General features: G+C 38.3%; 1 protein-coding gene across 2 annotated transcripts in view; it reads right to left on the bottom strand.

Moving 5' to 3' along the window:
* slc12a5a (solute carrier family 12 member 5a) overlaps positions 1 to 14,432 on the bottom strand; it is a 203,261-nt gene that overhangs the window by 43,065 nt on the left and 145,764 nt on the right. For both annotated transcript variants that reach the window (XM_030728712.1, XM_030728713.1), the window contains exons 2-3: positions 7,238 to 7,338; positions 6,573 to 6,710 (exon numbers count right to left, since the gene is read on the bottom strand). In XM_030728712.1, the coding sequence (XP_030584572.1) occupies positions 6,573 to 6,710; positions 7,238 to 7,338 (239 nt within the window). The remainder of the gene's footprint in view (positions 1 to 6,572; positions 6,711 to 7,237; positions 7,339 to 14,432) is intronic.

Raw genomic sequence — 14,432 nt, 5'->3', positions numbered from 1 at the left:
TTAATGAGAAAGGGAGGATGTTGTGGAGTGGGGGGAGGATGAGGTCAGAGCTCAGAGCAAGGATCATAAAACACCCAGAAGGGAAACCACATTTATGTTGGGGGACATTGCACTGTAAAAAGCAGAGTGCATATGGACAAATGTTCCTTCTTTGGCAAGTTTGGAAAATTACATGAATAGTTTCTATTGTGTTTACTTTTATGCATAAACAAAGTATTATTAAAAAAATCCCACTGCATGTTAAATATATAAATTTTTGCATATGACAACAAGGAACGCTCCAAGCTACACAGGAAATTGTGGTATCGTAACAGACAGAGATTTTAAACTAAGGAAGCTTATTAAGGCCTCAGACTTACAGACCCACAGCAACCTCCAGCAACCCCTCACTCACTCACCAATCTTTATTACATTCTGGAAAATGCATTATTGCAGTGTGTGGTAGCTGCCCCGACACTGCACTTCTTATGTATTACTATTAAACCTATTTTTAGATATTACACACAATATTTTTCACCTTATGTTGCAGTGAGAGAATGTATGAAGTCTTTATATAGTTTATTTATTTATTTATATAGTGCTGGATGGTTTGGAAACAGACACCAGACTGAAGTTCACACCCGGGCACGGCTGTAACATTTTCACATTTACAGGGGAAATGTGGTATCTGTTTGCTATGTATTAAACCAGAATGCAGTCTTTACCAAACCTTTATCAAATGTTGTGTGTGTGTGAATGTCTAAATATTACAGTTTTAAAGTATAAATATGCTTAAAGTACACATGATGAATTGCCTATATACAAATAAACAAGCCTTGCCTTGTTATTGCAGTTTTCTCAGTTGCTTTGGAAGATTTTTAGAATCACTCTTTAACAAAACATAAAAACAGCTTTTCAAATAGTGTTTTTTTTTCTAAACAATTAGAACAAACAGCATGACACAATGGATTGTCTGCAAAAGCCTGTAACAAGACAAGTTGTGACAAATTTTTGTGCCACTGTTTACAAATACAAAAGTCAAACTGCTTACTGATGTTAATATAATTGTGCACTCTACTCTGAAATCCTTTCTGATGTAAACAATTTCTTTTATGACAATTATTCAAAATGCACTAGGCTGCACTTTTTGTCTGTGTGGCATTCAACAATTTCAACAGTACAAACTTACACATTACTGTATGTGGGGCATTGATTACAACAGTTCTGCTAGAGAAACAGGAAGCAGCTTTGCACTTTTACTGGTTTTGCTGCAACTGGTTGGCATACACATCACTGTGACAGATGAAAAAAGGCACTGTGTTTTTTAAAGCAAAGATCAGCACAAAGGAAAAGCAAAATACATCACAGCAAATGCCTAGAGAGGCTTGATGGGATATTGCAAGATTCTCCCTGTGCTGCATTGTAAGGGAAGGCTGTTGGCTGTGGGGTGGGAATCTAGAACAGGAAAATCAGGTGGCAACACTTTACAAACACTATCATTAATGAATGGTAAATTAATTAAAGCTAATCAACTTTTATTAATAGTTACATACTGCTAAGCCATTGTAAAATTGCATTATAATTAATTATATTTGCAAATTTTTAAATACTTGGTTTGTAAACCATTTGCAACTTTACAGTAAACATCCAGATAATCTTGTATGATGCTCATATAGGAAGACAGAATGAGTGATTATCTTTGTTCTTGTTTACATTTAGTTTAGGCACCAAACGTACTTGGTTAGGTTTGAGTTAAAATACAGTCCTCCCTTAATCTATGATCTCAATAAACACTTTTCTGATGAGTTTATAATTGATAGTTCCACATATTTTTATATACAACATGGTGGTCAAATAAAAAATGATGGTCCTCTAGGGTTAGAGTCACAAGAGGACAAAGCGAGGTTTGCCCTAGGGCAGGCATACTATACATTGTGACTCACATGTCAGTACTGCATGCATCATTTTGGTTTCCCGGTCAGATCCACACTTGTATTCGGTATCAAAGCACCAACATGGCAAGGGTGAACATCCTCAGCTTGAGGCTTCAGAACACCAACCAATAAGTGACATCCTGGTGGCTACATCCATGAAGACTGCATTATAATTTGCCATGCATCTGTAGCTCTGAATAAAAGGTGTCTCTGATGTTTAAATTTCATTTTTTTTCTATTTTTTTCCCCTTTGTGCTTTCAGAGCTATTCAGAGCTAATCATGAATTTATCAAAGCATTTGCAAGTTGTCAAAAAACAAACAAAGAAAAAAAAAACAAAAGCTAAAAACAGCTTTTATGATGTGACTGGATGATGACGGGATGATGTGGAATTTCAATTCTGAACTGAGAAATGCAACAAAGTGACTGAGAAACTGTAAATAGGTAAACTCAGAGAAGATTAGCTTTGACTGGTTTCCATTTTAACCTGAGTGACCTCCAGCCTGCTCCCTCATGTCACATGCCAACCAAATCTTTAATCTTGGCTTTCACAGAGTGAGAAAAAAAAAAAAAGCCTATTGCTTCTGTCTCCCTCTCCCACAACTACTTCTTTTGCTAACTCAAGGGACTGATGATGAAGAAGACAGAGGGTGAGGTAGGTGGAGTGGAGCAAAAAAATGGAAGGGGGGGTGGGGTGTAGTTGTGTGAGCGATAAAACGCCACAGGCTGCCTTAATGAAAAGCCTCTCACAGCGATGGAGAGATTGCCTGTGGAATGGGTTGCTGATTGGAGGACCAGCGGCTTGGTGTAGCATGGAGACTAATTAAAGCAGTTGGGGTGACGGGCGAGATTAGTCCTATCGCCAGCGATACATGTAGCTGAGCTGAAGAAAGCTGGACAAACACACCTTATATTTGGAACAACTGGGAGAGTTGGGATGATGGGGTAATATATCACTAACAACCAGTTTTGAGCAAAGGGATGTTGAGCTCATGCTAAATTTCTGTGTGTACACTGTCCATAACCTCCCCCTACATTATTTGTACAAATCAGAAGATAAGTGAAACCAGTTTGAAGGGTAGTTTGGCCCCATTACATCTACTTTCTGAAACATTGTCCCCATTCAGCCTGATAGTAAACAGAACTGCTGGCTGTTTTCATGAGAAGAAAGCAATCCAGTGAAAACTGTCCACAGTGAGATCTGTGGCTTATCTCAATAAACTCAGAAATTGTGTTTGGAAGGAAAGGCTACTGTTGATGTTTTTAAATATGATTTAAACTGTAAAAAGCTGGAGTTGGAAGTCTCAGATAGCCATCTCATAACCCGTGCAAATAAAACTAAATTACCTGCATGGTGAGATAACACTAGAAGAAAAGTATTGTATTATAATATTTTTGCTCATTTGGGTGAAATAATAATATAGGCATGTAATACAAGCATGTTTGTAATGTCATTGTGTAACCTTATACCTGAAAAAAATATGTTGTTTAGTTGATGTAATTCTGACTGTGTTTACCACATTAGTTTAATTAGCATGGTTACTACATGTAGCACTAAATAAAAAGTACAGGTGAGGCTGCTGGGAATGTTTAGAAGGTTCTTTCTGTATGGAAAAAAATTAAATACTGTACTAATTTAAATGTAATGGAGCTGGATAAAAAGTTAAAGGATCACATTTTTAAGTATCACCACAGCTTGCTGAGTATAGTTGGAAAGTGTCTGCAGACAAGCCAGCGTCTTCCATGCAAATGATGGGTGACTGCATTAATGTTCTAGTGACCAAACCAATTGTAAGGATGTTGTCAGTGTAGCACTGCAACGTATTTCACCTAGCAACTGCCAATAATCACTCACCAACTAGTCAGGGAATACATATTTTTCCTAGGTGACCAGTGGTTGTCCGGGGTTGTCGCCGACGGCTCTCTAGGTCTGTGTAACTGAGGCCTAAGGGAGTAACTAATTCAGCCTGCTGTCATGTAAAGCAAATGGTTTCATGTCCTGACAACTTCTTACAACTGCAGTGTATTAAGAACATTGGTGTGAGATTTCTGATCACAACCATGAATAAAGAAATAAAGAAATTACTCTTCTTAAAGATATTACTCTCATCTGCTGTCAGTTTAAAATCTTTTTCACAGATCTACAGTTTGCCTGTACGCTGGATTCATCTGGAGCCACACTGCACTGAATATAGTAGGCGAACTGGCATTCTACATTATCATCACTGAGTATTCTCAAGGTTAAAAAGAAGAAAGAATATCTAAGTGACAGATAAACAGAACAGGAAAAAGACAAGAAGTGGATAAAAGCAAATATATAGGAGTAGGGAGGATTATTTGGCTAATTGGACACATAAAAAGACAGACAGGGTCAAAGGTCATTGCAAAACTGTCAACCAGCCACTGCTGTAGCTTCTTAGTTTTTAAATGTGTGTTTTACATCATATGGGGTAACTCTGAAGTCACAGACTTTCAAAAGTTAGTGTGAAATATCTTCACACGTGTCACTTTCCATCAGTCTGTGGCCCTTAATTTGGCATGTTCCTTCACAAATTATCATGTCATTGCAGTTCATCTTTGCTGTATCACATGTCGCTGCATATCTAAAACCACAATTTCCCACAGGATTCAGCAGCAGTCTGTCCATCAAGTGCCAACAAAAAGCCTGAAAAGTAAAACCCTTCCTGCTGGCATCTCAACACCCAACAGCAGAAAATATCATGGGATGATGTGGAAGGAACTCATTAGTGAGTGGCATTTAATCTGCAAACCAGTAACATGAACAGGGGATTTATAATATCAACAGAGAATGATTGGCAAGTTCTAAACTTGTGGTGTTTTTCAGCCTCTCCAGTGACTGCGTTAACATAACAATTTAAAACTGTGCAGTTAGGGAATCATTATTTGATCTTGTGTAAAATACAAATCTATATTTGGTAACATTTAATGACCATCCACTGGCAACAGGAACATGGCTCTTTCTGGATGAACAAGCTATTCAACCAGGAAGGGTCATAAACGGCTGCAAATGTAAATCTTCAGGCAAGTAATTTATCTATGCATATTGCATCATACTAAGCAGGGAAGTTGGATCCATGGAAGATAATTTTGGTAATTTGCTTTAGAAGACACAATTTTTCATAACTGAAAACCTGGCCTTTTTTTGTGCACAAAGCTTAAACTATCATTTCAACATTATGTTTTATACTGCAGCCAGTAAGATCATTGTTCTATGTTGAATTACACTGTTACTGCAGCAACACTTTACTGATAAGATGCAGCACATATATCTGATCAGTTATCTGCTTTTGACCACTTTAAATATATTCAAGAGAAATATATTCAGGAGATGTAAACATTACTCTTGATCTTATATAGCAGTTTAACTTTTTACACTCACTGCAACACATTAAAACAACATCTAGCTTTTACAGATTTTCAAAAATACTTTTAAAGGAGCAGCTCAGTTACGATACAACAGATTTAAACCCATATTGTATCATTTAGTTTTTCTATTTGCTTCTATAGGAGTCACACCTTGGCACAATAATCACCTCTTGTGCCAAGTTAGACTCAAAACATGGCTTATGCAACAATACATAAAAGTAAAAAGTACATAAAAATATAATGTGAAAACAATGTTGTGCTTGTGACTACATTTCTATGACCTTTTGCATCACAGAGATAACCTTGTTCCCTCCCCCATGCATTTACTCTTATTGCCAAACCATGCTGTATATGTTAGTGTATTGTATAGACTAATCACTGTCTACACTGTCTACCGCTGCCTGCTGACAGTGACTTTAATACTGACTTTGTGAAAGTGAGGCTGCCCTTGGTACAAGCTCATGTTTCACAATAATGCCACAATAATTTCATTGAGTTAATTTATTCCGTGACCATCACACCCCTGGAGTGTGTGCACGCTCATTAACATTAGCTTAGCATTGTTAACCTGGCTGATGTAACTATGTTGCCCTCACAATGCCTTCAGACAGAGCAACTTATTGAGGTAGGCAGCTACTCTTAAAAGAAAAAGGTTTTAATATTCTTAGCGTGGTGGTTAGTACTGCTGCCTCACAGTTACAATGACATCTAAAAGGTCTGGGTTCGATTCCACCTTGGCCTGGGCCTCTCAGTGTAGAGTTTGCAGGTCTCCCCATGTCTGCGCGGGTTTCCACCGGGTACTCTGGTTTCCTCCCACAGTCCAAAGACATGCAGTTACTGGGGTTAGGTTAATTGGTCCCTCTAAATTGCCCGTGAGTGTGAGTGTGGATGGTTGTCTGTCTGTCTCTCTCTGTGTTGGCCGTGCAACAGGCTGGCGACCTGTACAGGGTGTACCCTGTCTCTCGCCCTGTGTCAGCTGGGATAGGCTCCAGCCCCCCCCGCGACCCTGAACAGGATAATTTATGGATTCTTAGTTCATTTTCGACAAACACTGGTCCTCTGCATGCCTGGAAAATCTTTGTAAAATGTATTACATTTGATGGGGTGCTTTTCACATTCATTTTTTCTAGACATTCATGTCAGCACCAGCTTTACATTAAAAATTAATTAAAAGCATAAAATGGTACACTTTTCAGAGTTGTTGACTTTCAGCACTTCCCTGGATTTGACCACAAGCAGTATGTCTTAATGCATTTTCATTTTACATAAATACCTTAACAGGTTTCTTGCGTGATGACTCAGCCTCGTTGTTTTCAGCCTCCTCATGCTCCTTGCTACCTTGGGGCAGGTTGGAGTAGTTGGCCAGGCTGCTGAGAAGAGATGACACCATGGGGCTGGTGTCCATCTCCTCCTGCAGAAAACCAAGCAGATAGGAAGGTAGCAATCAGCCTTTTAATCAATATTATTAACAATCTCAGCTATATAAGTGAACTCTATAACATTATCAATCACTTAGTGACTGCTAGTAGCCATTTAATGTATTATGCTACTCCCTTCTTGTGCATTTCAGCTCATTTGAAACCAAAAAAAGTGCACACACAATAAAACCCTGTTTCCTGCTCAATCTAGAAATCCCACTGAGAAGACATTGTAAATACATCTGTGCAGAGTGGAGGCAAATTGCCTCATTGAGGTTCATTGAGGTTCATTCCTGCACCACTGTGAGATTTTCTTGCTTTAACCTGAGGTTTCCCCATGCCCTTCACACAGTAATTACCCTCATTAATCGATGTCAGAGCCCCTATTCAATCACTGAATTGTGAAAACGAGTCTATCCTGCTTCTTAGTATCGCACCTGATTGTGTGTGTTAACAAAAATCACTGTGTGCATGTGAGTATGTGCGTGTGTGTGTGTGTATGCAGAATATTGCTTTATACCTCAAACAAGGCCATGTTCTTGCCATCATATTGCTGAGTCTTCTCTGCGGCAGCATCACTGCTGTTGATGAAGGGACTGCTTTCCTTGGGGTTACTGTCTCCTGGAAGAAACAGACACACAAACACCTCTACTTTTAGACTGGTCTGAAATAAAGCAGACCACAAAGAGCATATCAGGAGAGAGAATAATGTACAAGTTAGACAAAACATTCCACATGTCAAAGTAACCCTTTCAGAAATAACTAAAAATAACTTTTGAGAACAGGCAGAGTTTTGGAATAATTACTTTTTTTATTGCTAAAATAAAGAAAAAAACACTGACAGAAGGTTTAAAGCAGAGGACATCTGCCAAGGAAGAGCTTGCTGTCTCCTTGAAGCAGTCTGAAATGCTGAGAAAGAGAACCATAACTAATGGACTGTGTATTGACAATATGTGAAGTGCTACGTATTCCATATGGCCATAGGAAGAACACAACCAGGAACGTCTCAATCAGTTTTTCACCTCACTGAAAAACAACATCAGAGCTCTGAAAACTAACACAAAGACACGCTCTAAAACCCGGCAGCTTTTCTTACCCTGAAAAAAACTGACTTGTAGAATCAGCCTGATAGTGACAGCACGCTGAAGGCAACATGACTATCGAAAAGCATCTGTGTACAAGTTCACAGAACCAGAAATAGGGCCAGTCTCTACAACAAACAAATCCTCACAACAAAGTGTAGTGAAAGGGTAGCATCCAGCTCTTTGCACAGACATTGATTCTCATTATCTAAGATCAAAAAGCTCATTGATTTCTAATTGGCATTTGAAAATTCAATACACCTCAGCCAGTGGTCAATCAATTTTTCCCTTTATACCATAACGTGAGCAACTGCTTCCTGCAAAACAATACATTAATATCTCTCTCACATGTACAGTAATATGTTTTGTTGACCGAAATCCTATTGTTCTAATTCTGTTGTTGAGGATAGACATTTTTGACATTTAAACTTTAAATTTTTTGAAAAATAATTTCTGTGTGTAAATTGACTGCTACATGACATGTAACTGAGGAAAGAAATACTGTTCTCTGTGCATACAATTTCAACACTTTGATAGATATAGTACCTGTAGTAGCTCTCTGGGTACATTTACACTCACTGGACACCTTTATTAGGTACACCTCCCTATTACTGGCTTAGACCCACTTTTGCCTTCAGAACTGACTGACAGATTCAACAAGGTGCTGGAATCATTTAGAGATTTTGGTCCATATATTGACATGATAGCATCACACAATTGCTGCAGATTTGTCAGCTGCACATCCATCTGTGAATCTCCCGTTCTACCACGTCCTAAAGGTGCTGTACTGGACTGAGATCTTAAAGGGCTGGACATACTCAGCAACAATACTCAGGTAGGCTGTGGTATTTAAGCGATGCTCAATTGGTATTAAATGGCCCAACGTATGCTAAGAAAGTGCACCTGACACCATTACTCCACCAAATACAACCTGAACTGTTGACACAAAGCAGGATGGATCCATGCTTTCATGCTGTTCACACCAAATTCTGACTCTACCACCCGAATGTTGCAGCAGAAATCAAGATTAGGTAATGTTTTTCCAGTCGTCTAATGTCCAAATTTTGGTGAGCCCGTGTGAACTGTAGCTAGAGTTTCTTGTTCTTAGCTGACAGGCATGACACCTGGTGTGGTCTTTTGCTGCTGTAGCTCATCTGCGTCAAGGTTTGACGTGTTGCACATTCAGACAGGTTCTTCCACATACCTTGGTTGCAGTCTTGGTTATCTGAGATACTATTGCCTTCCTATCAACGGAAAGCACAAAGTAAAGATGCTGCAAGCACATGTGCAAGAGAGCTACAGTTGGGGTAGACATGAGTGACAAGAGTGCTTCACATAGTCACTGGTCAGCCTGGGCTGCATGCACTGAGCACTATCCCTTCTAAATAAACTATTAAAAGGAATAAATACAGATATGTTGGTTTGTAGGAAAGAAAGTTCTTTATAAAAATGTGGATGACTTTTTGTACACTTTGCACCCTAAAACTAAGCTATTTCCATATAGCGAATGCTACTTTTTACTACACAGAAAATATGAGAATGTAAACATGATAATATGTATCTATCCCAGTGGTAATCATCATAAAAAAAATGCCAAAAAACAAAGCTGCCAGTCCAACTCTAACTAAGCCAGTGGATTACGACAGAAAAGGAAAAGGACTCAGTCTTTTGACAAGTGACCTTCGCTGCTGCAAAATGGATCAGATATAGGAATTCACTGCAGTTATTAGACCAATTGATTGTCCAGGCATATATATAAATACACGTATATGAAAATACACATATACACACTTTCATTACTAAAGATAATTCTACAGAGAAAATTGATCAGGAATCAGTAAGTGGCTCTTATCAATCTTATCAGTACCCCTCCCTAATACTGTACCACTCTTCTTCTGTGGTTAAAATCAAATGAACAGATCTGAAGTTTTAAACTTACTTAAATCCTGTGTTGACTTGTAAATCAACCCAAACATAGCTACTTGACACAGATGTATGAAAGGATGATATATTACGGTCATCAATCAAATCTTTGATTGTGACACTGCAGACAGTAATGCTGATGTTTTCTTTCAGAATAAAACACAAAAACACAACACGAAAAATGTGACAAACCTTCCACATGGTTGCTTGTAATGGCTTTAATACAGTTACCGCCACCCTGCACTGTCATGAAAGTTCAAGGCGTCACACACCAATATTTAGAGCCTTAACCTTTACCTTTAATTTAACCTTTTAATGTTTGCTCACCAGACATTTGCGCTCAATTACTCTGAATATATAAAAATAATTATATTCAGAGTAATTGAATCACAAATTACAATGAAGATCTTGGTGGAGATAGTGCAGAGTGAGCCGTCTCATTTGTGCCTTCCCCTCTGAGCATCTCTTGAGGGAGACAGCAGATTGCTCTCCCTCTGGCTCTCGGTCCTGTCTTGGACTGCGAGACCAAGTTATTTATAGCCAAGATGCCGCAGCCATGTGCCATGACGTCGGGGCACCAATAACAGCCAGCACGCTGTTCTAACAGAGATGGAGCACTAGAGCCACTCAGACAGGGACACTGAGAAAAGGGGCCATGCATGAAGATTCGGAGCATGAAAAGAGCACGGGGAGGTTAACACAAAGAGATAGAAAGCAAGAGAATAAGGGTACTGATGAGAAGATGGACAGCAACGCAGACAGATGAGGCGAGAATAAATAGTGACAAGGAGAGAGTGATACAGGCTCAGACAGACAAAGAAAAGGCAGCCAGATCTGAAATGGGAACCCGCGGAGAGAGGAAGGGAGAGGCAGAAAGAGAGATGCACACGTCTGCTGCTGCAAAATGCAAAAGCTCACTTTGACCTCCAGGTTAAAACATGCTCAGCGGTTAAAAGGAGGCCAGAGCATCTAACAGAGGGTTTTCAGAACATGTGGATTATTTAGTTGGTTTATTTTCACTTCGTCAGAGCGAGTCAGGATGATAAGATGCTGCGCCTCGCTTGAGACAAAACAAAATGAGTCTTGTTGTGCTCAGCAGAGATTAGACAAACATCTACAAACACAGATATTAATCAGTGTATATTGTATATAACTGGATGAATCTGTGTCTGTCTGTTCATCGCCTATCTCAACATCAAACTTGTTCGGTATGTTGCTGGGTAAGTGCAGTGTTGAATTTGACGTTGGGGGACTTCTCTCTGTTGCTAGGCAACATCATCAGGCAACCTCATAATGATGTCACAATTCAGATAACATATTTTATAAACCTCTTCTGCCTGCGACATCCACCTTTGCTCATGCTAACATGCCTGTGACAGCAGGAGCTGCATGTAACTATACATCAGACACACACGCCACTCTCTGCTTCGAGTTTCCAATTTTTAATGTCCTTATTCAAAACACTAAACGAAATTTTACTCGGTGCCGAAATAATCAATAATCTATTACTTTTGCCTTTTATAGTGCATTTATTAGTTACTTTTTTCATCAGTTAAAAAATGTTTTAAAAATTATGCAGAAATCATGCAGTTTGAAATGTCCTCACAATCCAGTGCATAATGCAATACAATAAGAAACATAAGATACACTCAAATGTCAATTTTCTCCCTCCAAGGGACAATTAACCACTAACACAGAATTTCCCCATTTCATTTTCCCTTAATCAGCTTTAAGTTTGTTAAAATCACTTTGCTCTTTGCTGACAGATGTGGGTTTTTTTTTTTTTTTGTTTTTTGTGATTCAGAATGGGCATTTGCATTTGATTTTGTACATAAGCCTAAACTGTCTGTATGCAGCAATTACAGGTCTTGTTACCTTTTTTGGCAGAAATTTACACAGTTTCATTTATATCTGAAACTAGTTAAAAAATAATTTTACGATGATTTTCTCTGACTTTGAGTAAAACCCATTTGGAAGTGCCAAAGATTTCTCTCTGCAGGAAAACCCCCCAATTTGAATGATTATGTTTGGATGCACAGCACGAGTTTGTAGATGGGACAGTGTGTGCTATGTTAAATTGTAATTTTTCTAATCTTACATATATGCAATTTGTGTTTATGTTGCTTGCAAAGAGAGATTTTGATCTCAAAGAGTTTTTTGGAATAAATAATACCCATGTAAGCACTGCTTCTGTGAGAAGCATTTAAGTCGAGGAACTGACGTAGGAAACATATTTCAAAAGTACTGTAAGATCCTGTACTGTTACAGTTTGATTGAATAGCAGTTTGATTGAATAGCTTTGAAAGAGCTCTCAAACAATTTGAGGTATGATAGGAGCTTCGCTGGTAGAGCTAATTCATAATAACATACATAATCACTGGGTCTTTGCTCACTGGCATTCTGAAATCAACAATACCAAAAATAAGACGCAACAGAAAGAGAATGTGGTGGGAAAAGAAGCCGTAGCTATTACCAGAGTTTGGTTCATAATGCTGCTCTGTAAACCTGAGTCAATGTGATCAAATGTCACTTGTCAGCTGAGGAATCAAAGAGTGATGGTGAGTCATGAATCAAATAGCTGGCTGAAGAGATGGAAGCATGAGTTAACTTCTTAGCCTGAACACCATATTCCATTTTCTGATGTAAACCACACAACACTGTCAGTCCTTCAGGTTTCTCAGAACTATGATTTATCACATCATTTATCATACACCTGTGGATGATGGAAACATGACGACGATAAGTCTCACAAATCTTATTTTAAGGACTCTTTATTATCAAAGATAATAGTGAGCGAATTACTTTGAAGGCTCAAAGCACACACACACTAACAAACAAAAAAAGGAACAAAAAAAGAAACACGCACAAGGAGTGGTATATCTGTGGACTAATGTGCCTATAACAACTCTTCTAACTGATGATTTATCTCTACATGGCTCATTTCTCCTCATCATCTAATAATTAAAATTTCATCACCAAAAAGAATGATGGATACCCTCTTTTTGGAAGAATGACAGTTACCAAAAGAGTTTTGCTCTGACCGCATCCCCGAGCAGCTTATCCTTCCTCAATCTGATGGGATCTGTCCAACAATGGCTTTCACTATCAGTCTTTCTCTATTTGCAGTCAAAATCCAGAGCGTTTTGCTCACTGAGCATGTGATCATCTTCTTAGAAAATACTGAACCTCCATTTATGTAATTTTCGTACAGATTTTTTTCTTATTCTGTTATTATAAAATAGCAGTTTCCTGTAAATGGATTGAAACTCGTCCTTGGTGCACACTAGTTACTGCTTTCTTACTGCTACAACTGCTAATTGCTTTACTTTTTAACACGTGATTTTTTGTGTTTGCAGCAATTTCTAAGATAAAATTAAGTAGCTATCTTCAAATTGTTGTTAGCATCATCATTAAGTAATTTTAGTGACGCGCCAAATTCTGACCCTTCCACAGTCTACTTCCAACAGCAATCTGACCATGACAGGCTGTTGACGAATTAGTCACTTTATAGAAAATATTTATTGATTGTTTATATAATTTAAGTACATTATCAGGTTTTAAGGTGTTGAAACAGCAAGCAATTTTTTAAGTAATCTTTTTGATCTTTAATTGACAATTGATGATTATCATTATATCTAGATATAGATTATGACTACAACCACATCCTGATATTAAGTAGACATCTACAAATACCTTGTTTTGCCTGACCAATAATCAGGGAGATCAGCAGATAAAATGCTGGAATTAATACAATATCACAATTATATCAATTAAAGTTTTGTTTACAGAATACATCACTGTATTCAACAAATATTTTCTGGTTTCTACCGTCTGTCAGGATGAGCTACTGCCAGAGAAGTCAGGACAATTCCACTGTTTGAGTGTAAATATAACTTTTGGTGCAAACGACTGGAGGTCTGGTCCGCTGCTCTGATTCGGACAATACAATTCTCCAACAGATTTTTGAACAGAGCCACAGAGGACTGCTCAGTGAGAACTATTTGACTTTGTTTTATTGATCCTCCTTGTATGGTGTTGAGGTGGCGACAGTCACAGTTACTGCTCTCTCTCGCTTACAGTCTGTGTTGTTCTCTCTCTCTCTGGCTGCACTGTGTTAAACTGCCATACTGTTCTTTCTCTCTGAGGACCAACTTCAGGGGGAAAAGCCAAAGAGCTAGATGTTGATTCTAGAGGAGCTGACTCAACAGAAACTCTGGGACCACTTGTTGATTTGGTGTGTGCATCTGAATGGGCAAGTACATATACATATATATATACATACATATATATACATACATATATACATATATATATATATATATATATATATATATATATATATATATATATATATATGAGTGATAGTGGGGTCTAAGCCAAACATATGCACTAACTACTGTTGTACAGCAGCAGAAGAGCAGCTTTGGCCAATTAATCTTAGTCTGGGCTGGACTGCAGCCATTATATGTGAAAATAAGGACACACACTACTCTGGTGCCGTTGAAAAATTAAGCTTTTTACACATATCCAAAAATGTATTCACAGCTACTGCATGTATGAAAGTAAACATAGACCATCCCTTTGGCAGTCAGTCTGACTCACAGAAAAATAAACAGTGAGTACATGAGCTTGCACAGACATTTAATTTGCATCCAGAGTGAAATGCTTCATCCAGTGGAAGAGTTAGGGATTCAAATGGAATTAGTGGGA

This window comes from Archocentrus centrarchus, chromosome 5 (assembly GCF_007364275.1).
Source record: "Archocentrus centrarchus isolate MPI-CPG fArcCen1 chromosome 5, fArcCen1, whole genome shotgun sequence".
Classification (NCBI taxonomy): domain Eukaryota; kingdom Metazoa; phylum Chordata; class Actinopteri; order Cichliformes; family Cichlidae; genus Archocentrus; species Archocentrus centrarchus.
This window is presented reverse-complemented; position numbering and strand designations above follow the sequence as displayed.